Consider the following 27021-nt stretch of genomic DNA (forward strand, 5'->3'; position numbering starts at 1 on the left):
AACTGACTCCGGATAAGTCCTCAACCTCTGTGCACTTCATGGCTGAGTTGCTGTTGATCCCAGTCGCTTTCCTTGTTATAATTAAATGTCATTTTATTTTAAGTTCAGGTGACTTTTTTGGCCTCTGGCAACAGATGAAAATTATCCCTTAACAATCAGCAGATAAACTAACTGAACTACAAACATCCCTCCACAGAATAAGTTTGTTAGCTAGAGCTAAGCTATGTAATATCTTGCTGTAGGTTCAGTGTGAATCATGCCGTCTCTGTTTGATTCATTGTTATGAAAAAAAGAAAATAACCACTGGTATCCAGTTGTTGTTGGTTTTTAATTCTTGACTCCATCACAACTCACTAACCATAGAGCAAAACAAACCTCGGAAAATTGTGCTTGAAATTGAGCACATACTTTCTGGAGTGCTTGAGAATAGGACTCAGACTGTGGTGGCCTGCATTAAAAACATGACAGATGTTTCTGTAGTGTGGATGGCCTTAATTACTGTTGATGTAACATTAAAGGCTCTGATGCAGAGCTCTGTTTCTTTTGGGAAGACGGAAATTTCTGGTGGAAGGTAGACTTTCAAGACGGCAATAAACAAAGCACAGGGCACCGGCAACGGTGGAGCTAATAATAGTGGACCATTAGATTAAAATGCCAGGGCTGAGATCCATTTAGGTAGCCTCTGAAAGACGCTTAAGCAGCTGATATATGTTGAGGTTTTGCAGTATAACATCCCCATTTCCTTTCCAGCTCATTAAAATGCTCAAAACTAGTTGGAGTCCAGTTTGGTAGAGTTACATCCGCAAAATCAAAGCACAATCAAGCTAATGTGCCTGGGGGAAGACAAAACCTGGAGAATTAAACCATAAACACAACAATATTGATTACACTTTATAGACCATGACTGTGTCTAGTTCAGGCATTAAAAAAAGAAAAGACCTGAAAGTCAAAGGACAGACTCGTAGGACTTTTCAAATCCCCTTTATTGAACATCTTCAAAGCATTTACTTCCATTTCCACCATCCATCACTGAAGATGATTGCAAAGTAAACACTGAGGGTTTTTTTCTCTAGCAGCTCTGTTAGTTTACTTGATTCCACTGTTGCTCATTGTTTGAGCTTTGCACACTCCTTTACCAGCGACTTCAAACGCAGCTCCCTTGTAGGTTGCGACGCACTGGTCGTCAGTGCGCAGGTCTGGCTGCACCTGCTCCCACACCTTCTTCTTGGGGTTTAGCTCTTTATCAGGTTCACCTGCAATCAAAAGAAAATATTAGACTTCACCTTTTATTCTCTGCTCATGTGAAGGACATTCTCCAACACTACGAGTTTATGTTTTTATTGTGATGTTCCAACTCTTTGCATTTGATTTTTAGGTATCCCTTATAACCAGATGGGTTAAAGCTGTTGCAAACTGTGACCCATCTAATCACTTCTAAACGTGATTGCTCATGTCAGCTTTAAAGGTTGATCCAAAACGGGAGAAAAATGTGTGAAGACCCACACTTTCTGTCAAAACCCATTATCCAGGAGCTTTATTGTATCCAAGTAAGAACATGTTGGCCTCTGCACTGCTTAATGAGCACATATAAAGTTGAAAACAAATGAATTTACCCTGAGGAATGATGAAGACAAATCAGAATTGGCTTAAATCTGCATCTTTTGTAAAGGCGAGCCCGAAGCAACCCTCTCCGATTGCAAAAAACTGCCTACAGGAGTCCATGGAAAAAGGGCACTTGATTCCCACGTTCTGAGAACTCAGAACACATTATGGGCTAAACTGGTATTTCCATTTTTTCAAGCCCCCTCCAGAAATGCTAAATAAAGATGGATAAAGATCAAATCTTTTATTTTTCCATTCGTATGCATAAACTATGTCTGAGTACATTGAGAATCTTGTGCAGAGCTTGGAGTGAGAATAAATATGAATAATAAATAATGAATAAAAGTGACTGAGTCTTAAGTTTGGTCATTATTAAAGCCAGAGAAAAAGAAGCGGTTATGCTGAGCGGCTTGTCAATCACAAGCCATTAGAAGTCAGAAAGTTACCAAATGAATCTGTGGTTTAACAGTCGGATCCAACCCTCTTTCCTCACATCTCAAAACATCAAGAAAGCTACAGCAAAAACGCTCAGCTTTAGGCCTTTAAATGGGACTTCACCAAGTTGCTGTGGTAATCCATCTTTTATACTGTCTCCTATGTGGCATTACACACCAGCTGTTACTCAAAAGATGCCAGATTGGCCCTGAAGACGGCAACGATGACACGAAAACAAAACAAAGAACTTCATAATTGTTTTTTTCAAAAGCTATTATCATTCAGCTGACACCTTTCCTGAAACATACAGAGGGTTCTGTTATTAAAGTAAGTCTACTTTTGCTAATACAAAATACAGGGTTTCTGTGGTTGCATATACAAATAATAAGCAAGCACATTTCTCTGAGATTATGAGGGTTCGTTTATGAATATAAAAACGGGCCCTGGAGACCTTGAAACCATGAAAGTGTGAGCAACTGACCAACAATATGTATTTTCATGATTTATCCAGCTAATCCTTATTTTATGTCTACCACATGAATTGTGAATGGTTTGACTTTATGTCATGTGCTATTAGAGCATCCGCTTTTTGAAAAAGGCCATTTGGTCTTGTAATTCAAAACATCTAAACCGAATTTCTCAGAATCAAAATATGAATCCAAGGGAAACAATTAGGTGAGGTTCTCATTTTATGATGCCCTTGTTTTTGATGTTGCTTGGCATTTGAGGAAGATTTATAGCCGGTACTGGCTGACTTCTGTCTGGTGATGACTTTTTCCACTCTACACAACCATTTCGTGCTATGAGGACACAAATGAGTTTCATTTCTCAGGGCAGCAATTTCTGTTGGTTTACAACCCAAGAGTGGCAACAATCAGTTTTTGATCAGAAGCGTGAAAGAGGTTTTGATGAGCCACTTGTGTACATTCTTAAGTTCAAGCAGAAGTACTGGGTCCCATTAGTTGGGGGAAATGTTAACAATTGCCAACCATCTACCAACACCAGGAGTCGTTTGTCTTCAACTGAAACTCTGCTATAAGAGTTTTGATAGGAGGAAAATAAAGGACAGCTTTATTTTTCACCTTTGTTTCACTGTATTTTAAAAACTTCCCTGACTTTTTTAACAAAACGTTATTACAAAAAAAAAAAAAAAAAAAAAATCCCAATCCCATCTTTTCCCGTTCTCCACTCCTTTTGTTTTCTTATTAACCACATTTTAGAGGATGGTTAGAACAGGACTCTTAATGTAGCATCCATAAAAATGTTCTGGTTAAAAAGAGGACACGATGAATAAGAACGCTTTTCAAGTGGTACAGCTGAAAGCCTGTGCGGATGCATGTGGCCTGCTGCACTTGAGGCAAGAGTTATTATAGTTCTTTATATTTTCTTTTTTCTTAATTTTATTTATTTATTTTTTTTAAAGTCTCAGATTTTTAAAAAATATTTCTTCTTTTCAATTTTGTGTCATTTTATTTCCGGAGGGTGTCTGCATGTTTCCGTTTAGTGTCAATTAAAAAAGCTCAAAACAACACAAACCCGTTTGCACTAGTCAAGCAGGCAGTAGAGTTGTGAATATGCACCAATGACTTTGCGATTTTAAACTCACCAAAGATGAAAAACTAAAGATTTTTCCTGTATATACATTTCCTTTTTAAATTTTTTTGTCAGTGTCAAGTTCTGCCCCTCCCTTCAGGACGCCAATTACAGCGCTAGAGAAAGACACCCATTCATGTTCACATCCCGTGCATGTTGCAGTATTTAGTGTCTGTTACCTCTAAGACTACGTTCACACTGCAGGCGAAAGCACATCAATTCTGACTTTTTTGACCGATCTGGGTCACTTTCGTATGTGGTACTGAGTCCGATACATATCTGATGTTTTAGAAAGTGACTGCTGTTTGAACGGTCATGTCGCATTAAATCCGGCTTTTACGTCACTGACACAAGACAGACGGCAATTATCAGCTCTGGAGAAGCACCCGAGAAGACATCGCGAACGCTTCCTGGCCATCCCGTGTAGATGTTAGTGAAACTGTTGGGAAGACAACGTTGCAGAAACGTGAACATTTTATTTGTACTGTATAATCTGCAGATTCTGACAGAAATCTGCAACTATCCTTGAAGCACCGCTCTTCTCTAAAACAGCAATAAGGATAATTATTAGGCCATATGTAAATAACAAAATAAAGCAAAATTGGGAAACGTAAAGTCCGAAACAAGTCTTTGTATTAATTGTGATCAGTCGAACAATACTGTTTGGTCTGGGTCTAAACTGAGCGCGTTGTGTATGACGTCTTCTTTTGCGCATGCGGGCCGCTTTGAGGGTTCACTCTAGAGCGCGTTTGCTGTCACATTTTATTTGTAGTGTGAACAAGCAGACAAAAAGAATCGGATTTGATCAAAAAATCAAAATTGAGCATCAAGACCTGCAGTGTGAACGTAGCCTAATACCCTTTCTTGGACCATAGACTGAGGCTGATTATATCTCATTTCAAAAAAGTGAACTCCCAATATTGTTATTGTGAACCCCTTCATCATATTCAGCTTTGCAAATGTATTTTGTGATGGCTTTTTTTCTTCTTCTGCCGTTTCAGGTCATATATCCTGGAAAGTGTTTGGGAAACTTCAGAGGAAAGGAACCTGACTCCTACATGGTCTTGCTGATTAGTTAATAGATAGGAACTGGGGGTCGTGTGTTCTCTTCTCTAAACTCATTTATATCCTTTGGGCTTAACAAGGTAATTACCTTTTCAACTGACAATAAAAAAAGATCACGTTACGCTGCTAGCAGGGAGTGTTGATTAGCCTGCCGAAGCAGCAGTCACAGGCCATTTAGCTACCACCAAACAGAAACGAGGGGTCAGCTAATGAGAGCTTTCAGTGGGGTCTAAAAACAAATTGTGATTAGTGTCTTCATAGGAATGAGTGCTCAAACCGCCATGTTGTTTCTGGCAGTGAAAGGGTTCAGCGACACCCTTCAATTCCCAAACACAGAGTCATTTTGTGGATACGAGTCTGGGAAATTTTTTCAAACTAAATGTCAGTGACTATCACTGGTAATCAGCGAGTGATCCCTGGTGCTTGCTTGTCTGGAAATAGTTTAAAGATAAAATCCTCAATTCTGATGGGTCGGCATATTCTTTTGTGCAGGTAAATTAAAGTGACGAGAGTAACCGTACCTGGAAAGCCCTGGAAAGTAACTCTGTCACCCGGCACTGCTCCGCTAGGAGGATCAAGAATTTCAACCTTATCCGGCGAGCTGGCGCACATGACCATAGCCTGGGACACTACTCCTCTCATCTTGGCTGGCTTCAGGTTGCACAGCAGGACTGCCATGCGGTTCTGCATCTGCATACAAAGAGAAAGAGGAAAAACAAATTATATCCAATTCCTTTGGTTGAAAGGAATTTGATTTGTTTGAGGACAGGACTGAGAATTTCATAATACATCAGAAACAATAATGCTAATTCCAATGCTCTAATTCGAAATGACTGCATCCAAGGCTTTATGGTCTCTTTGCCTCATTTCAATAACCAAAGGAAGCAAAAACCCAGGAGACCTCTGAGGTTTACCACGATTTAAAAGAAGACAGTTTCCCTAAAAGCTAAGAAGAAAGAAAGAAAGAAAAAAAAAAAAAGGATTTTGATGAGATGATGCATCCCAGATCTAAGAAAATAAGACCTTTTTCTAAAAAAAAATGTAGGACACCTTTTAGTAAATTCAATTCAACTTAATTTATCATAGCAGCAGTTGCCTCAATCTGCTTTACATTATAAGGTAAAGATCCTACAATAATAAGGTCTGCTATATCAATGTAAAAATAACTCATTGTGCTGTTGCATTTAGTTTTTTGATTCATGTCTCTGGAGTTTTAGAAAGCTGGAGAAAGTACAGAAATGTTATAAAACAGCATTTCCATAATAGACTGGTCAATTGTAGCTGAGCTGAGAAGAGAATCCAGAGTGTGGAGAGCTAATCCGAGCAAATAAGGAGTCAAATCTGGAGCACAGAGGCTGAATCAAACAAAGTTTAGTACGTGATTGGCTGCAAACTGAGGTGGAGCAGAGTGGACGAGACGCTGCAGGTCCAGTGAAGTGCACACAGAAACTTTCACTGTTGTACTTTTGCAATAATAAAAAAGAGATTTTAATACATTATTTTGCTGTAGCCAGCTGTGAGTTCAATTTAAGATGCAGCCGATGAGCCCGTCAGTCTGTTTCCGTTTTTCAATACTTGCTTTTATTTTAGTGTAACTAACACCACACATTATGCAAAATTAATTTGAAAATTTTCCATCATGTTCTACTTCTAGAGTAATAAGATATTTCGACATGTCGGATTTCGTTGTTTGTTGTACCTTTGTTTATCTAATAAAATTCTAATAAACATTTTACTTTAGTATCTGTTAGAGATGGCACGATACCACTTTTTTATGTCCGATACCGATACCGATATCATAAATTTGGATATCTGCCGATACCGATATGAATCCGATATAGTGTTTTTTAATCAACAAAACTGTTTTTTAAAATATCTTGCTGCATTTTGCAAGTCTGCAAGTTCATACTCAAGTTTAAAACAACAACTACACCAAAGCTATTCTGTTATACCTGTATACAAAAAAAATATTTCATAGTTCAGCAATACTGATCAATCTAATAAACTTAGACCTACACCATCCTCCCTATTCTGGTATTTTAAAGAGTACTTAGCGCAAATATTAAGCAACCTAACTAATAGGGTTCCAACTCCCAGCAACAACAAAAAGAAATAAATAAAAAATAAGGAACCACCCCTCACGCGCCACCTCATGATGCTTAATCGACGTAATCAACCTTAATTTGATGCAGTGTGAAAAAAAATGCACAGAAATCAATTATTTTTCAAGAAATATTAAATAGATTCAACATCTTTCTTCAACAAAATTGCAGACTGCACAGATGGTACCTTCCCAAAGTAAAAAGTACTATAGCTTACTAGGGTATATATTAGACTTAATAGTCACTATATACAGTAATTGACTTCTATTCATTTTACATCAAATTAAAACTTTGGGTGTCAGATAATTATTTATTAAAAGCTCGACATTTTAAATGAGAATAAGAAAGAAAAGTATGTCTTTGTGCCCCCTTTTCCCTGTTCATGCCCTATCGGCCCCCCTGGCTAAACTTTGCTAGATCTGCCCCTGCACAGTTACCAGCGTCAGCTACGTAGAAAAAGATCCTCGAGTAGAAAGTAATATTAAATAAATTCTAACAACAGCTGATCAAGCTTAAACGTTCTGCTGTTGTTCAGCCGCTGGTTTCCTCTTTCTGGTGCAAAGTGGGCCAAAAACAAACAAGAGACACGGACTCGCGACAGAAAAGCCGATCAGCTGATCATTTAAGCAGTTTCACGATTGAAGTAGCAGCCGGAGAGCGAGAGGCAGTCGCTTGTTAAGCTTAACGTGGGAATGCTTTACAAACATTCAGAGATGGACTTACACACTTGCTTTACTTCTCTCGGGATAACTTTGTCGGAGATGAAATGCTGGGTTGCTAGCGAAGCTCCACATGCTATCCAGACCACCGACAGGTCCCGCATGCCACAGCCGCTCTATCACGTGATGCATACTGCTCCGACTGCTAACGTTCTGAGGTGAGTTACGGCGTGTTGCAAGTTTTGTGAGGTGCTTTCGTGATATTTAATGGATCGGATTACATTTTTTATTTTTCTCCGATATCCGATCCAGTAATTTAGGTCAGTATCGGACCGATACCGATACGTAATATCGGATCGGTCCATCTCTAGTATCTGTAATGAAACAAATCGAAATAATTTGTAAGCAAATAAAACCCCTTAAACTTTAACATAAATGCGTATTTTCTCTAATCTTATTTATAACAGGAAAACTTTTATCTTGTCTGAAGGAGTAATACTGTACCTGGTCCAGAGGTATGTGCTTGACCAGTCCGCTGACCACTGTTCTGGGGGCAGCCTCTCCCACATCAACCTGCTCCACATACAGACTGTCAGCGTCCGGGTGCTTCTCTGCTGTGATTATACGGCCGATACGCAGGTCCAGACGAGACACATCCACCTTGGCATCCTCTTGGCTGGGGGCAGCCTGTTTCTTCTCAGCTTTCTCTCCTGCAGAAATAATAAATAAATAAATTCACGCTAAGAGTGTACAGGAACATGGTTTAATTTAAAATTGCACATTTCAGTGCCAAAAATGCTTTTAAAAGGAAAGTCAGTCAGTAGCTACTCATCATGTATTAAAAGAAACATCTGCTGAAGAAACACATCTGTCACAGTTTTCATGGTATTATAATAAATGTGAATAATATGACAGGAAATATTTATTTAAAAGCATTGAGAATATTTTCAGCCAACTGGTGACTTCCCATGGAATCTTGCAGAAAACAAACCATAGCTGAAACAATATCACCAATGTATGTTTCCATTTCCATAGAAGGAAATGAAGTCAGACGCCACAAAGTGTGAACCATATAGATGAGGACAAAATTATTAGCCCCCCAATGAAATAACATTTCTAAACATAGCAGTTTTCTTTACAAAGCATAAATAGTTTCTATTTGCACACAAAAACAGAATAATATTAATAAAAAAACCAAAAATGACCGGTGCCGATATTATTTACCCTGCTGAAAAACAGACCCTTTTATTAAATAAATAAATAAATAAAAAATAAAATTGTATTTATATAGCACCTTTCTAGACAGAAACACAAAGTGCTGCACATAAGATGACAAGTCACAAAAAGGTAAAACAGACAATATCTATTTAGCCATAAAATAACAAACTGCTGTGCAGCGATGAACTTTAACTTTGTGATACTTAAAAATCAAGTTAAAACTGAGGGTTAATCCTCCAATAACATACAGTATAAAAGACTTCAAGGGTTCAAGCTGTCATCTGATGAAACATCAAGCCAAAAACAAAAGGAATCAGTTTAGGTTTATATAGAGAAAAAGGAAAAGGCATAGAAAAAAACACCGCCTCCACACTGTGACACAACGGTGGGAATATTATGCCGTGGTGACACTTCACATGTCTGGATCTGGGAATCTTGTCAAACTGGAAGGAATCACTAAGAAAGAAGGATATGTGAAGATTTTCAAAGAAAACCTTGAGCAGTCAGCAGCACAACTATGTCTGGGTTGTAATTGGTCTTCCAACACGACAACAACCCAAAACAAATGTGGTTCCTGGTGAAGAACTACCTCCAGAAGACCAACGTGAATGGTATTAACAGGCCTGCACAAAGCCCTGGCTTGAATCTCATTGAAAAGCTGTGGGGTGAACTTAAGATCAAGGTCCGTGCCAAAGGAACATCAAATCTGGAGGAGTTTAAGAGATTCGCCAAAGAAGAATGGGCTGGCATTGCTCAGGAGACGTGTGTGACACTACAGGGAGTGCAGAATTATTAGGCAAATGAGTATCCACATCATCCTCTTCATGCATGTTGTCTTACTCCAAGCTGTATAGGCTCGAAAGCCTACTACCAATTAAGCATATTAGGTGATGTGCATCTCTGTAATGAGAAGGGGTGTGGTCTAATGACATCAACACCCTATATCAGGTGTGCATAATTATTAGGCAACGTCCTTTCCTTTGGCAAAATGGGTCAAAAGAAGGACTTGACAGGCTCAGAAAAGTCAAAAATAGTGAGATATCTTGCAGAGGGATGCAGCAGTCTCAAAATTGCAAAGCTTCTGAAGCGTGATCATCGAACAATCAAGCGTTTCATTCAAAATAGTCAACAGGGTCGCAAGAAGCGTGTGGAAAAACCAAGGCGCAAAATAACTGCCCATGAACTGAGAAAAGTCAAGCGTGCAGCTGCCAAGATGCCACTTGCCACCAGTTTGGCCATATTTCAGAGCTGCAACATCACCGGAGTGCCCAAAAGCACAAGGTGTGCAATACTCAGAGACATGGCCAAGGTAAGAAAGGCTGAAAGACGACCACCACTGAACAAGACACACAAGCTGAAACGTCAAGACTGGGCCAAGAAATATCTCAAGACTGATTTTTCTAAGGTTTTATGGACTGATGAAATGAGAGTGAGTCTTGATGGGCCAGATGGATGGGCCCGTGGCTGGATTGGTAAAGGGCAGAGAGCTCCAGTCCGACTCAGACGCCAGCAAGGTGGAGGTGGAGTACTGGTTTGGGCTGGTATCATGAAAGATGAGCTTGTGGGGCCTTTTCGGGTTGAGGATGGAGTCAAGCTCAACTCCCAGTCCTACTGCCAGTTTCTGGAAGACACCTTCTTCAAGCAGTGATACAGGAAGAAGTCTGCATCCTTCAAGAAAAACACGATTTTCATGCAGGACAATGCTCCATCACACGCGTCCAAGTACTCCACAGCGTGGCTGGCAAGAAAGGGTATAAAAGAAGAAAAACTAATGACATGGCCACCTTGTTCACCTGATCTGAACCCCATTGAAAACCTGTGGTCCATCATCAAATGTGAGATTTACAAGGAGGGAAAACAGTACACCTCTCTGAACAGTGTCTGGGAGGCTGTGGTTGCTGCTGCACGCAATGTTGATGGTGAACAGATCAAAACACTGACAGAATCCATGGATGGCAGGCTTTTGAGTGTCCTTGCAAAGAAAGGTGGCTATATTGGTCGCTGATTTGTTTTTGTATGTCAGAAATGTATATATTTGTGAATGTGAAGATGTTATATTGGTTTCACTGGTAAAAATAAATAATTGAAATGGGTATATATTTGTTTTTTGTTAAGTTGCCTAATAATTATGCACAGTAATAGCCACCTGCACACACAGATATCCCCCTAAAATAGCTAAAACTAAAAACAAACTAAAAACTACTTCCAAAAACATTCAGCTTTGATATGAATGAGTTTTTTGGGTTCATTGAGAACATGGTTGTTGTTCAATAATAAAATTATTCCTCAAAAATACAACTTGCCTAATAATTCTGCACTCCCTGTAGTTTAAAACTACAACAGACAACTGTAGGCTGAAATCATTTTGTTTCTATGTGCAAAGTAAAATAATGTAAGCATCCAAAATAAAACCAAGATGTTTGGAAAAGCTGTGTTGCAAATTCCTTTACTTCGGAAATAATTTTGGCGAGGGGATATTTTTCACATACTTGCAGGATTACAGAGGACATATTTTGACCTACTGACAATATCAATACCCAAGTTTGGTTTACGAAAAGTGCCACTGAATGCTACTTTCTAGAGGTCAAGCAGCTTTCCTTCACCATGCTGTGATGAAATCATCTCAGTCTTCTATCATTCCTCAAAGGCCAAACTAGCTCTTAAGCATTGAAATTGCAACCTGCATTTAATTTAAATTCATCGCTTTTACACCATGTTATTGTTTCTCTACTGTGAGGACAGGACAGTCATGTAACATTACTTAAACTCCTCCAAAGCTGCACATGAGCTTATATAGATAAGTGTTTGAATGAAGTAAAGACCAAGTCACCATTTTTATGAACAGTTCTGGATGTGAGAAAAGCCAGAAGCTCCAATGAATTTGTCAGTGTCTTTTTAAATAGTAACCTCATAAACAAACCCAGAGCTGACTCTTGCCTGTGTGTATGCTGCAGCCCTCGCAATTAGGTCAAACAAGATTTCCTGAAACAAGAATAAATATTTGTTTTACTGCTAATTAATCCAGGTTTATGGCATGGATTTTCTTGTTTTGTACTGTAAACTTGTCATAAACGTAAAACAGTTTAACTTCATAATAAAGTACACAAATGATGCACATCAATGAAACATTAACATTAAATTACGCTCAAATTAGATCCAATTAGCTGTGACATTGCACAAAGACGACTTGTCATATATGTGGTTTACAAATTCCAAACAAATCAAACGTCACTGGATATTGTCCTGCGGAGCCTGAAATCCTGGATCCATTAACAGGCTGTGGCGATGAGGCAGCCATGGAACAGGTGGTAGAGTGGGTTGTCCACTAATGGGAGTGATCCCAGACCCAACTACGTAATAAAAGTCCTTTGACAAGTTGGTTTGCATCCAGTTGTACCTGACGTGTCAGTGTGTGCATGAATGGGCCAGTAGGGAACATACTGTAAAGTGCTTTGTGGAACCATTAAGGCATAAAAACAGACCACATGTGCAGATAATTCTCATTTTCACTTGATATTAGACATTTACATAGAGAAAGATGTTTGTTGGTTACCAGGTTTGCCTCGCGGCCACAAGGTCCTAGGTTCAAATCCCACCTGAGGCCTTTCTATGTGGTGTTTTTATGTTCTACCTGTGCTTGCGTGGGTTCTCGCCAGGTACTCCAGCTTCCTCCCACAGTCCAAAAACTTATGCATGGCGTAAGGTTAAATGGTGATTACAAATTGGCCATAGATTTGAATATGAGGGTGAACAATATGAGGGTCTTTTATATGATCAGTCTTTCTATGTTAGCCCTGGGATAGACTAGTGATCTGTGCAGGTGTACCTGGCTTTTCGCCCTATGACAGCTGGTATAGGTTCCAGCCCCTGAATTAGACATGTGAAAGAAAATGGATGGATGGGTGGAGGTGGGCTGCAAAGCAGCTTGCACATGTCCAGCAACTGCAGATGAGCTAAAGCAACTTAAATAGTTGAGCCAGCTTGACATCTGCTGATCTTTTTCCTTTTACCTTTTTTCTCAGGCTTCTTCTTTTTAGCCTCATCTTTAGGAGAGATGTCCTTGACGGCAGCAACAGATGGTGCTGAACCAGAAGGCGCTGGACCAGAGGGTTTAGGAGGAGTGGGCTTTGAATTGCACTCGACAGTGGTGGCACTTGATGGCATGGGAACATCAAGCACTACAGAAAGAACAGATGCAAAATATTAGTAAAATGTACATGATTAATAATTGACTCATTTTTTCTGTGGCTGATCTGAACGCACTCCATGTTTCCCAAATCCGATGTGAATGAATGAACGAACACAAAGCTGCACTGGAACAAAACAGAGAATATTCAAACTTCACATACACAACTTCTTGGTTGACCCTTTTCATGCACAGAGCTGGTTGCATCAACATAATATGATGAAATGATATAGGGGGGTGCTTTATTTACACACCCAGTGGGAGGATTGCTCTCCTGATGCAAACTGTTTTGATGGGAAAATCACAGTGTCCAAGTTGATGGAAACAAGGAAAAGGAACCATAAAGCGGGGAACAATGTCCGACAATAACTCTGTAGGAACAAGTAACCCCTCATTTCAGGCGCCTGATGTTTGAATTCCTACAAAATCCAGTGTCTATGTCTGACAAACATCGGTCTGCAGGCACACCACCGTCACCATAATGCTTTTAATTACCTTAATTCTATGTTGGGACCTGAGATCAGGACCTTTCCGGTTTACCTTGGAATTACAGGCAACAACCTCTAAAACTCTTAACATTCCCATTAAGTTTCCTCTCTAGGTTTTTTCCACATTTAAACCAATTTTCCCTTTCTCTATCAAAATATTACATAAGATACAATCCCTGAGTGAAATATCAATACCAAGAAAAAAAATGTGTGCGCGATTACCTGAAATGTAACCTTTCTAGACGCCTTGGTAATTATCTGCATATCATTCACATTTCATAATAAATTTTAGAAATCTGGTTTTCAGGCTGACATTTATTTTTCTGCAATATGCTGAGTTTCTCATTGAAATCCTTCTTCACATGAGCATTTTCAATCAATTCATCAGGATTGAACACGTTCTTCCTTTGGTCATTCCTAACCTCTTCACTGAGCTTCATTAAAGTTAGCTTGGTAGATTTTGTGTAATCTCATTGACAGAACAAAACAAACAGACAAAAGGCACTGAAAACATAACTCCGCTGCAGGCAGATATCCAAAGCTGAGGAATTTCTTTGACTTTCAATAACCTTTATATTTATCCACGTTTTGATTGAGCCATTTTCAGTCACCTTAAAGCCATCGACAAGAAACCCCAAAGCTAAACATCACAATCATATATACTGTGTGGAAAAACATTGTCTTGAGTTTATTGGAACACAATCTTTCGACTCTCCAAAACATATCCAGCTTTTTGAGCAAGGATAAATTACTTATTTCTTCCAGCCCTCTTTTATTCCTGCATCTTTTTTCTGGAAAGCATTAAATGGCCTCAGCTGTTTACCTCTCAATGTCAATATATGTCATAAGTGCAATGGCTGACACACATGTTATTCCCACAATATAACGGGGAGTTTTTGAAGCAGTATGGTTGTTTTATTACCCCCCCCCCCCCCAAAAAAAAGAGCTGGTTATAATAGGCTAAGGCGAGAATGCACAAGATGTTATCATTGATAGCACAAACCAAACAAACGCTCTAATGAGCAACAACTAACATCAAATGGTCAGGCGGTGCTCACAATTGCTTCAAAAACTAGATATAAAGGATAACAACATCAATCTTTTTGAAGACAAACATTTAATCTGTGATGGAAGCCTTGCCGGGAACAAAAAGTCAACATACCTCCTCTTCTCTTTTCTTTCTCCAGCAGCTGCTTTTTAAGTTCCTCTATGTCGTTCTTTAATTTGGCATTTTCCACCATCAGTTTCTTCTCCTCTCTGACGCTGGCCTGGAGAACTGCAGTAAATTCTTGTTACTAGTCAGCACACAATTGAATGTAAAATCCCCACAAAATTAACATAGAGTTTCACAGTTTTGAGACTGTACATTTATGGCAAACCTTATAAATAAATGCAGCACCTATGAGTTAACAGAAGAGAAAAAATGTAATGCTCATTCGACGTTTCTTGTAAACATCTGCATCCACCCAAAACGTTGTTTATTTCATGAGAATAACAAAGGAGAAATGCAAAAAAGAAATGCAACATTTTATTATTTATTACAGGTTAATGGCACTGGAGTGGCATGTGCAGGGACTTTTTGCATGTAGCCAATCTAAACAAATTAGAAAATCAAACAAACTTCATTATCACCCTGGACACAGTCTGTTTGACCTGCTCCCCTCAGGCAGGAGGCTCCGGTCCATTCGCACCAGAACCTCTCGCCACAAGAACAGTTTCTTCCCCTCTGCTGTTGGACACATGAACAATAACCACATGATTGTCCCCGCCACTAACACATGACCCTACGCTGTGTAACTGCATCATTTCATGTTTGGCACTGATCACCACCTGCACTCATGTATATATCTTTCTACGTAGCACTCATAATTCTTATTCTCATGTATATATCTCATGTATATCTCATGCACATATCTTTCTTTCTACATAGCACTTTAATTCTTATTGTCTGCACTGAAGCACCGCAGCAATTTCCTAATGTTGTAAACCTCAACATCTGGCAATAAACCCATTCTGATTTCTGATTTCTGATTATCAACCAGTATGCAATAATTTACCACCCCAAATACTGGTATTAGCATTTAGGCATGGCAGTGCCCAATGTTTTTGTTTGCCCAGAACATCATTGTTGGAGAGGCTAAATGTGGAAATATATTTCCCTAAAAAGCTGAAACTATTTAAAAGCTTTTTTTATTTTTATTTTTTTTTATTGCAAGTACGTGTAATAAATAACGGAAAAACTGAATGTAAAACAAACATAAACATAAATCCTTACATATGTAAAGTAGCTGAGAAATTTCTTTAAACAAAAGTGTATGAGCGTATCTTACTGGCTTTCTCCTTCAGTAGCTGGACTTGCTGTTTGAGGTACTCAATGAGCTGATCGGCCTCAGCTGCCCGCTGCTCCAGCCTCAACAAAGGGTTGTGACTCATTTTGATCAATGAGCGGACTAAAAACCTAAAACAAAAACAAAACAACAAGAATACAGTCAAAAACACAAATGCAATATGACGACTTCTGGTGAATACTGAGGGCAGCCAGCATCCTGAGATTGCTGTAATTCAATATTATACATGTTAGCTCTGCAGGAAGTGATTAACAAACGGTTCTTATATTGCTCTTTTCTACTCTGAGCACTCAAAGGACTTTATAAAACTTGACTTATTCACCCCTTCACACCAATTCATACAAGCAAAATTTTCTGTGCTTTTTCTACCCAAGTGTTTTCACTTGGGTTCAGACTGCATGGACGCACTGCTGAGTAACTTAGGGTCAAGTACCTCAACCTTTTGGCTACTACACATTACTCCTTTATTTTTTAAGGGGTTGCTACAGCAGCTGGATCCTCAAATTTGACGTGGGATGCCTTTTCCTGAGTCAACCCTCCCTTTTATCCAGGCTTGGAACCAACTCTGTGAGTACACTAGCTTGAGACACCCCGAGGCTGGGTTTCTGCCTCCTTCTGGTCTAAAATCAGGGGTCTTTTGCATGTTCGGCAGATGTGTTAACCACTCCAACATTGTTCACACTATAAAAGTTAGTGGGTCAAAGTAAGAATACAGGTATATCACGGTGTACTCACAACACTGTGACTGAGCACATTTGACTCCTAAATTCCAGTTTGTTTGACAAGTGTAACTTGGCCCTGAGACGCATGTAGTGTCCTGCTAGCCATACCCATAAGGACAGGACAGCGTGCCACTACTTCCAAAAACTGCTTTAATTAGGCTGCAAAATGTCATAAAATAATGGATCTCACTGCGTTGTGCAAGTGCAATTCTCAAAAGCATAAATGTATGAAAGAGGGAAGAGTTTGCACACCTATAGTTCATTTACTCTGCTCTCAATCAGTTGATATATTTGTACACTTAACTGTTTTAAGTGCCTTGGTTTCTTTTCACACAGAAGAAACTGCAAGTAAACTCAAAGAAAACCAATTTTCCTGCATTTCTACAAACCACATAAGATTGTTCAGCCCACTTATTGACAACACTGGGACAGGGCAAAAAACTTTAATTGTATAGCACTTTTCAAAACAAATAAGCGGTTTATGGTACTTTGCTGCATCTCCCAATGGTTAATGGACTGATTCTTACATAGCACCCACACTCCAAGTGCTTTACACGACATGTCTCATTTACCCATTCAGGAACACATTCACACACATTTAAACGCCAGTGAATGCACCGTGCAAGAAAACTCTGGGCAAACTGGAGCAGCCAGAGATTGAACCATCAATCTTGCAATAAGTAAATCACCTGCTCCAACTCCTGAGTCACAGCCACCCCAAATGCAAAGCATACATAGTTATGGAAAGGCGTTTAGCTCAAGTCTGTAACATACACCTGGTAGTTGGTTTGGCTTAAGGTTGAATCACAATTTCATCTTAAATGAACCACTCTGGAGTTTGTTTGGAACTCAGCTAAGACCACTTCGCCCAAAAAGTCTGGGGATATTGCTTTGGTCCGATTGCAAATATAGAGTGCACCTTACAAAATATGAACTGCACAAAGGAGAAAAACAAACCAGAGCTCAATTTAAAGGTACTGAACAGGAGTATGTATGGAGTATGAAAACAAACAAAGATAAACTGAAGTGCAATCAGGCACAGATTAATGGCAAATATAGCACAAGCCAGTATTGGAGTGGTACAAGGGGACATTGATGCTTAGGCAGGGAGCAAATCAAAAGTGTCTAGTGTGAGTACACCCTTAAAGTAGTAGTAGTACCATGCTAAACATCAACAAAGACCTGTTTGAATTACTGGTTTGCTTTCCAGTACAACTTTACCGCAAACTACAGCTTCCAAAATGACCACAGAGTTAAGTCAACAGGTCTCAGACAGTCTCAACAAAAACAGAACATTGCAATTTCAAAGGTGGTTTGTGCCGCAGATCTTCTGCGCAGGACAAAAGGGCACTCCATTGTACTTTCTGTGTAATGTATCATAATATAATGCTGTGGCAGAGTTAGAACATGTTTATTAATAATTATAAATAATGCATAAATCTTATATAATGTGCTGATTGCCTGATAGCAATATGTCAAAAAGAACAATCACTTTCACATGTTTTCTATAAAGTACAGCGTCACTGAGTATAAACCAAGTCCTAATGTGATTTTGATGGGCTTTTTACTCTGTTGTCTAGAGTCTTTGAGCTCTATCCACAAGGTATGCTGACCGAGAGAGAGGAACAAGTAATAAATACTTGACACGTTCCAAGCCAGACTGGATAAAATGATACTAAGCTTGTTTATCCTAATATTCCTTTATAATGTTGCGCTTGGCAAATTACTTCTTGAGGAAAGAGGAAAAGAAGGATTTTTACAAGGCTGAGGCATGAAGAAGAAAATGTCTTACACATATTACAGGGAGGCACTGGAAAACAACAGCTGGCCCAGGATGAAAACAAAATGTTGGGGGATGAGGAAATTAGAAACACTAAAAAGCTGGAGTTGATAAAATCAAGGATCAAAGCGTTGTTTTTTTGAGAAACTGAATTGATTTAAACAGGACCAGTGGTAGAGTAATAACAAGAGCCACAAAAAGGCAGATCTCATTTGGATAACCTCTGAAAATGTATCCTGAGGCAGAGGTACCGCATGCAGCATCAAGGCGCTGGAGCGACGGATATTACACTGAAATGCGTTATCGATTTAGAAAAAAAAAACAAAAAAGAAAAAGAGTGAAGTGAGCTATTACCTGCAACGCAGTCTCACTTATCCACCTGACATAATTACAAAAGCTTCAATTCTCCTTCTGTTTCGCAAATACATGTATTTAACAAGTTACAAGCACTTCCAGCTATGTGCACTTGTATCTTATTAAAGATGCACATATTGCTTGTACACCCACTCTTAAATGAAAATATCAAAGCTATTACTGCACAGACACAGGCAGCACAGGCGGTTTGAATCACATATGTAAATCTATCATTTAACCACCATTTTTCTGTGGTATGGTGTTGGTGTGTGAGCACACCAGTATGGATACAAACGTTTCCTCTTTTCATGGTTCATTCCCACAGTTGAAATTGACTGTGGGAGGATACTTCCTTACCTGTCTGCCAACCTGAACATTGTGATTAAAAGAAGAGTGCAGTGTGGCAGCACCATCTGAAGGAACTGGAAGGCCCTACAGATTTTAGAATAAAAGACACCATGAAGATGTAAAACTCTTTAGCACCAGATGCAGCTACTGGTTATGAAGACAAATGCAATCATCTTCCTCATATTTGCCCTAAATAGTGATTTCTATGTATTTTTTTAAACACAAAAAATCTCGGCAATAATTGTATTGTGAGAAAGTTTGAAATGAATTTTGCCCAGAAGAAGAGATCAACTGAAAGCATGGCAATACAGAAATACTAAGGCTTTCCACTATTGTCAATGCTTCAATCATTGTATATTATATCAGATTAGGGCTGCACAATTAGTCGTTAGAAAATCACGATCTCAATTCATACTTATGTGCGTTCTCATTTCCAAGTGACAACGATCTAAAAAAGAAAAAGATGACAATTGTACCGCATTTTGATCTGGGACATAAGCTGCATGAAAACAAGCACTCACTCTTCCTGCTCAACAAATGACAAAGGCGGAGCCTTATACCACGTGATACAGAAGTCAGCTGGCATTGAAAAAACAACGGAGAGCACCTGAGAGATGAGGAAGCTGTAAAGGCCAAGAAAGTGACAGGAGAAAATCCGTCCCGGTCAACCACCCAAACATCAATAATGGGAACCTTATACAGCGCTTCCCCATACCCGTCGAACTCCCGCAGGCAAAGAAACTACGGAGGCTATCACTTATCACCTGACCAAAGATATGGCTCCCATCAACACTGTTCAAAACGAGGGATTTAGGAAAATGATCAACACCCTAGACAAACGCTACACAGTGCTGTCCTGCAACTATTTTCTATTGTTGCACTACCTGCTCTATACACGCAGTGTCGAGCAACGGTGGAGACGGAATTACAAGCAGTACAACATTTTGCGGCAACGACAAAATGTGAGACATTTATTGTTTTTATGTTTATTTATTGTTTTTATGTTCAGTCTCAACTGTTACGAAGTTGATGTGCAGTGAATAAGTGCAATAAATATTTATACTGGAAAAGAAAATCGTGAGAGAATCGTGATCTCAATTCTAATAAAAAAAAAATCGTGATTCTCATTTTATGCAAAATCGTGCAGCCCTATAGCAGATTATGCATTTTCAAATATACATTTTGTCAAAAGCTTTACACCTTATGAGATAATTAAAAAAGACTGACTGATTAACTGATTACATAAAGAAAATTAAAATTCTGTGTATTCTCTCACACTATTGGTTTTTAATCAATGCAGATCCATTGGTCCCCATTTACTAACAATGGGTACTCAAAAATCTGTACATAAATCATTCATACGAGTGTTTATGTTAATTTCATCATTCCCCTGCGTATGTGATATGAATCTATTTGGGTACAACATCAATCAGACAATACGTGTACTATGTTTACTTTCTTGGTATTATGCCAAATATGATATTGTGTTCTTGTAGTGTGCTAGTCTTTTTTTTATATCATATTTGATGCCCAAACTTTTTCCTCACTTAAGCCACACTGAGTGCTGCAATATTCAGAAGCTCCATTATTTCAGCCTGAGTTTCTTAAATCTGACTTTTTCCCTGCCTTATAGGTGCAGGTTTCTATCTTGCAATATCATGACCAGTTTCTCCACTATACCTGGAGGCAAACAACTTTCCTTATATAGAGTAATCGAGGTGGGGCAGTATGCAGATGATATGCAGATTGCACAAACCTGTCAGTTTAGAATGAATCTCATTTACTAAAATATGCACAAATTTGATGGTTTATTCCAGAACAGCATTTTCTTTTATATTGGATGATTTTATGAAAATGTCCCTTTAAAAGAAAGATCTGAGACAGTGGGTGATGTTGAGTTGTCCCTCAGATATACTCATTTCTAATCTTTCCCTTTATAAAAAATAATAATAATGTATAGTTTATATACATTATTATTATTATTATTATTATTATAATAATAAAGGACATGCTTAGAAATATATCAATCAATCAATCTTTATTTATAAAGCACTTTTCATACAAAAAAAAAAAAAAAAATGTAGCACAAAGTGCTTTACATAGTTAAAAGCAGCCCACCCCACCCTCCAACTCACTCCCCACACTAACATAAATGATGTGAATACACACATATCCCCCCCCCCACACACACACACACACACACACACACACACACACACACACACACACACACACACACACACCACACACACACCACACACACACACACTTAAAGAGTAAAAATTGGGCTGGGCTCGCATGAGCCAAGTGAGGAAACACTATAACAGGGAGCCGTCTGCACCGGGAGCCGGTCACAGACCGCAGCCTCCAGGCTGGGCACACAGCAGGAGGGAGGCCAAGGAGCCCCCCAGCCAGGCTGAGAGGACCCCCAGAGACCCAGCAGCCACAGTCGATCACAGCCCCGGTGCAGAGAGCGCCCTCTGAGGAAACACTGGAGATATGACACAATAGGATATATACAGGGTAAAATGATAAAATAAATAAGAACAGGATACAATATAAATATAAATAGAGTAAGAAGATTAAAAAATGAATAAGAATAAAATCAATAAATATTAGGTAAAGTCTAAATTAATAATAGAATAACAGGATAGAATAAATAAGCATAAAATAAATAAACGCTAAGTAAAAGCTAAATTAAAAAGGTGGGTCTTGAGCCGTTCTTAAAAACATGTACGTTCTCTGCGGCCCTGAGCTCCTCCGGCAGGCTGTTCCACAGACGAGGACCATACCACTGAAAAGCTGCCTCTCCGTGAGTATGTGTCCTGACTTTAGGGACAATTAAAAGGCCAGTACCAGAGGACCTCAGGGTCCGCGAGGGTTCGTATGGTAAAAGCAGATCTGAGAGATAAGAAGGCCCAAGACCATTAAGACATTTAAAAACCAATAAAATAACTTTAAAATCGATCCTGAAACACACGGGGAGCCAATGCAGCGATTCTAAAACCGGTGTAATGTGGGCCCGCCCTCTGGTCTTCGTCAGCACACGAGCTGCCGAGTTTTGCAAAAGTTGTAAAGTTGAAATATTCTTCTTAGGAAGACCAGAGAGCAGGGCATTACAGTAATCAATGCGACTGGTAATAAAAGCATCAGCATCTCCGTGTTGGCCCGAGAGAGAATAGGGCGGACTCTGGCTATATTTTTTAGATGATAAAATCCAATTTTGGTTACATGTTTAACATGTGGGATAAAACCAAGCTCAGAGTCAAAAATAACACCCAGGTTTTTCACTTGTAGCGAAGGACATAGTGAAAATGCCTGTAATTTAGACAAGAGTTTCTCTCTCTGAGCCTCGGGACCGACGATTAAAACTTCGGTTTTGTCCTGGTTAAGCTGTAAAAAGTTTTCTGCCATCCAAGATCGTATATCTAAGATACAGTTAAAAAGGGCATCCATTGGTCTGGTGTCATCAGGAGACACAGAGATGTACAGCTGCGTGTCATCAGCGTAACTGTGGAAGTTCACTCCATGCCTCCTGATGACACTGCCGAGAGGGAGCATATACAAATTAAAAAGTACAGGGCCTAAAACCGACCCTTGAGGCACACCACATGTCATTCTATGGATCTTAGAGGAGCATGTATCCATACTCACCATAAAAGTTCTGTCAGAGAGATAGGAAGTGAACCAGTTATGTACAGCACCAGAGAGGCCCACCATGTGTTTCAGTCTGTTTAAAAGAATAGCGTGGTCTACTGTATCAAAGGCTGCGCTTAGATCCAGTAGCACCAGGACTGAGAGCTTTTGGGAGTCCCAGTTACATCTAAGATCATTTAAAACCTTTAGGAGAGCCGTCTCTGTGCTGTGGTTCACCCTAAATCCAGACTGGAATATCTCCAGGATCTGTCTATCATTGAGAAAATCAGTAATCTGAGTAAAAACAAGTTTTTCTAAGATTTTACTTAAAAATGGTAAGTTGGATACAGGTCTGTAGTTATTAAAATCATTACAATCCAAATTGCTCTTCTTCAGAAGGGGCCTCACCACTGCCGTTTTAAAGGCAGCAGGGAAGACACCCAACTGAAGAGAGCAATTCATCATGTATAAAAGCTCAGCCTCAAAAAATCCATAAAGTGTTTTAAAGAGTGAAGAAGGGATTGGATCTAAAAGACATGTGGTGGGTCTCACTGTGGAGAAAACTTTCTGAAGGTTCTCAGCATTAACCAGGACAAAGCTGTCCAGTGTCTCCTCAGGTACAATCGAGCCATCAGATGTGTTTACAAACATATCGCGATTAGATAAAATAGCAGATCTGATGGCGCTGATTTTTCCCCTGAAGTGGTCTGCAAACTGCTCACAGAGTGAGTCTGTGGGGGTTCTTTGGGAGCTGTTAAAATCAGGGTTAAATAAGTGATCTATGGTGGAAAAGAGGACCTTGGGATTATTTTTGTTATTACTGATTATTTTGGCGAAGTATGAATTTCTTGAGTTCCTTAATGTATTATTGTACATTTTAAGTTGCTCGCAAAATATTTGATGGTTGATAGTATTTTTATTTTTCCTCCACCTCCTTTCTGCTGCCCTGCAATTTCTTAGAGTTAGAGTTCTAACGCTCATTTCTAATGGTGCCCTTTATCACCCCTTCCTGACTCAACCCTTTCCAATTATCTGAGCTTGGGACTGGCACTAGGAGTACACTAAGTGGCTTTTATTGTGGCATGGCTAAGATATGATGTCCACAGTAATGTAAATTCTCCACGCACTGCAGCTGGAAGGGCAGAGCAAACCAATGTGGACATTTGTCTTCTCACAGACCATTGCTCTAAGCAGTGGAAATAAAAAAAATGATAAATTTACGAGTTGCTGTTTATGTGTGGAAACGGTTAAAGTTATCTTGAAAAAAAAAAAAAGTATGCCATACCAATCTAGGCTGGCAGAAGTAACACAAAAGCGCTCCAACTTTAAGCTACTTTAAGCGACTTTTTTAAAACTCTAACTTAGAAACCAGAGTCACCCAAAACTGCTCTTCTGACATTGCAAATGCCCTAACACTACATTTCACGATGCATCAGTGCATCACAAGTTGGAGCAACATTCGCAGAAAAGTTTAAAGATAAACTTTTGCACCACTAGAAACATTCTGGCACAGAACTGCTTCTCTGGACACTGACAATCACATTGTTAGAAAAGATATAATGGAGCTCGTCTATATATTGTGAGTGCATCATGTTCCCTGGTGTCATCTGATTAGGCTGTATTTCCACCATGGATGTATTAAGTTGAACAGGCCTAAGCGATAAAAGGATAAAAATAGAAAATTGTGAAATAACTTTTTTCAATAGCAATATGGGACATGGTCAATAAATAGTCAACAGAACTCATTCTATAATTTGACAGACAACACAAAATGCCAATGCCAGTGAGAACAGCAATGGTGTGGCTGGAATAGAGTTAGAGCGATGTCATATTAGGAGAAGCTCCTCGCAGCAGCATATGTACTAATGTTTAGGCTACTGGAGTCGTGCACACCAGTATGTTAGGAGTGTGAAAAAGAAATTATGGTCCAGCAGTGTTACTACGTTGGCAGTCCGTATACAGCTACGGGCTGTTCATTTACCTGCAGAGAGCATCTGTTGTCAAATGGTGCAGTGTCGAAAATATGTGGTACAACTAGTCTATAGCCTACTCTTGTTCGTGTTGTTGGTCCTTGAGCCAGAGCTGAAGACAAACAGAGTGTTAAAGACAATGAAAAGTGTCCACTCCAGCCACTGTCTTTAGTTTTCGTGCTGTCTTAGACAGTGTCACTCCCTCGCCTGTTCCTGCAGACTTGTCAACCACTCAGCATTCAATTGACGGCACTGAGCACATTTGCATTGGTTGAAAGCCCTTCTCTACTGGCTTTCCGTAAGAAAATATGTACACAAACGGACATAATCGCAGCACCATAAATTAAGCATGAGGGAGATAACATTAAGGAAAACTCGAGTGACAACCCAATGGACACAGCCAGAGGTTCAAAGCAAGACGACATGGCTAAAATGTCAAAGTAACTTGATAGTGTGGAGATATTTTGGCCATTAAAAGTCTGAAAAAGAAGCAGAACTGGGTGCACTGCAAACTGTGTCAAAACCATGCTCCCACAAAGGCAGATAACGCCATGACAAGACATGATGTCAGTAAGGATATTTAAAAACATCAGATTTAAGCAGCTAACTGACCCATCCAACGTCCAAATTCATGGACATAACATCTCTCTCAAGCGACACTTTCCCAGCTGTACATAGAGTGTAGAGAGACAATGGTGTCATACTTCACTACCACATCAAATTTGTAGTTAAATGGTAAAGTCACATATCTGATCCATGCATGAGCCTCACTTCCCACTTCAGTGGGACACTACTGCAATCCTTTGTGGGAGACAAAGTGGACTACAACAGAGTGAATATGTCTTTTGTTATGTTTTCTTTTGTTTATATTTAAAAGTTTGTTAAATTTTACATATTTACACATTAATATACAACTGATATGAAAAAAATGATAGTTATAAGATATTTTTCTGTATCATACAGGCCTAAATGAGAACTGGATACCAGAGACAACACAGTTCACGGTTCTTAAACTTGAATAAAAGTTGCTCAGTGATCCAAAAAGGCATCCAAGCTTCCTCCATGAGGTACCCAGATGTTCTCCACATTTCTGCAATTTTGGCTCATAGAGCATGCGCGTTGGGGTCCCACTGAGCTGAGCACGTAACAAAGATTTCTGCCAGCTTAATTCCCAGTGGCTAGCCCAGAGACAAATGAATATGAATAATAACAGAAAACATATGGGGGTTCTAGACTTTCCAATTCTTAATTGACTAAATGGCTTAAATTCTGGGGAAAATGTGTCTTTGGGCCAGCGTACATCAGGTGATAAATGTATTTGCTGTAATACCCCAGTTTCATGACTACAACAATGTGTTAAATTTGCCCTCGAGAACATTCACAGATGCACATTTTAAACCTTTCACATAAAAGAAAAGTATGCATGAAAGTATGTGAACAATGACAGTTATCCTGCAGCAGTTGTCTAAGCATGGGTATGATAAAGGCCGGCAAACTGTGATAGGCTAAGAGTAAATTTAGCTCACATTAATATTCAAGAATTACAAAACCAATCAAAATCAAGACCATTACATTGTAACATGATCATAAACTAATCCTGTATTGCTTTGGTTTTGTTACTATTAATATGCTACAGAAAATAACGATGTAATACAAGCAATGATCTGAATTTCAAAAGTCCCATATATCTCAAATGCCCCATACATTTAAGGGTTTAATATGATAACTCAAAAATTATTTTTCTTATTGTGAAGATTTTTTTAATCCCACTATTTGTATGTATGTATGTATGTATGTATGTATGTATGTATGTGTGTGTGTGTGTATATAAAGTTAAATTCACTTTACAGATTTAAGAAAAAGGTAAAATAATGAAAATAAAACCATGGCTGCCGTGTTAGAACAGTAAAGGTCACCAGCATTACAACAAAATGAAAATGTTAAGACACTTTGGTGTGTTTATTCCTATATTTGGATTAACTGTGTATTCGTGACAGCTCACTATTGTGCGCTTAACATGAGCTAACGTTGCATCAGTTAGGAGGTAAGCTACAATACAGTTTTCTCGACCAACTTGGGAATAAACTCCACTTTAGGCTAGCTCTCGTGTAGTTAAGCTACTTAGTATAAGCGCGGGTTAGACATCATTGACAATAAAAAATACAACAATGGTGGGTTGAAACAGAAAATATAGCACAGAGCCTTTTTAAACTTACATGAACTCTGAGCGGCAGCAAACCCAGCACGATTTCAACTGGGGAGCGTGACAGCTGCTATCCCTCCTTGCTAACGGAGCTAGCAAACAGGCAGCCGCAGATTCGCCAGTTCAGGCCCCACTGTGTAGATCGCAGCAGCATACGGATAGGAAGCAGGTGCAGTTAGCTAGTTTGCTGTCGCTAGCCATATGTTCTATGGCTCGGACATTAGGGAAGCCTTAAAGTTGTCTCGGCAATTGCCTGTGTATAATTAACAGATAAAAAAAAATAGACCACAAACAGGAAAAGTACATATAAAA

At 39.2% G+C, this 27021-nt stretch overlaps 1 protein-coding gene across 1 annotated transcript; it reads right to left on the bottom strand.

Moving 5' to 3' along the window:
• Positions 1-965: 965 nt before the first annotated feature.
• On the bottom strand, positions 966-27011 carry aimp1a (aminoacyl tRNA synthetase complex interacting multifunctional protein 1a). The gene is made up of 7 exons (XM_086295550.1): positions 26723-27011; positions 15679-15806; positions 14511-14624; positions 12685-12852; positions 7961-8166; positions 5217-5385; positions 966-1253 (listed from the first exon to the last, which is right to left on the bottom strand). Coding segments are annotated over exons 1-7 (954 nt in total). The 5' UTR covers positions 26725-27011; the 3' UTR covers positions 966-1086.
• Between the last annotated feature and the right edge of the window lie 10 nt (positions 27012-27021).

Source organism: Aulonocara sp. 'chitande type north' Nkhata Bay, linkage group LG6 (assembly GCF_057382095.1).
Source record: "Aulonocara sp. 'chitande type north' Nkhata Bay isolate Kocher_YH1m ecotype deep benthic linkage group LG6, A_spYH_male_GT1.1, whole genome shotgun sequence".
Classification (NCBI taxonomy): Eukaryota; Metazoa; Chordata; class Actinopteri; order Cichliformes; family Cichlidae; genus Aulonocara; species Aulonocara sp. 'chitande type north' Nkhata Bay.

What these genes read in the sequence shown, in the direction of transcription:
- aimp1a (XM_086295550.1), bottom strand. An exon ending in GAAAGAAAAGAGAAGAGGAG is followed by an intron (nt 12,853 to 14,510) that starts GTATGTTGACTT and finishes TTCTTTCTGTAG; the next exon opens with TGCTTGATGTTCCCATGCCA. An exon ending in GAAGAAGCCTGAGAAAAAAG is followed by an intron (nt 8,167 to 12,684) that starts GTAAAAGGAAAA and finishes TTATTTCTGCAG; the next exon opens with GAGAGAAAGCTGAGAAGAAA.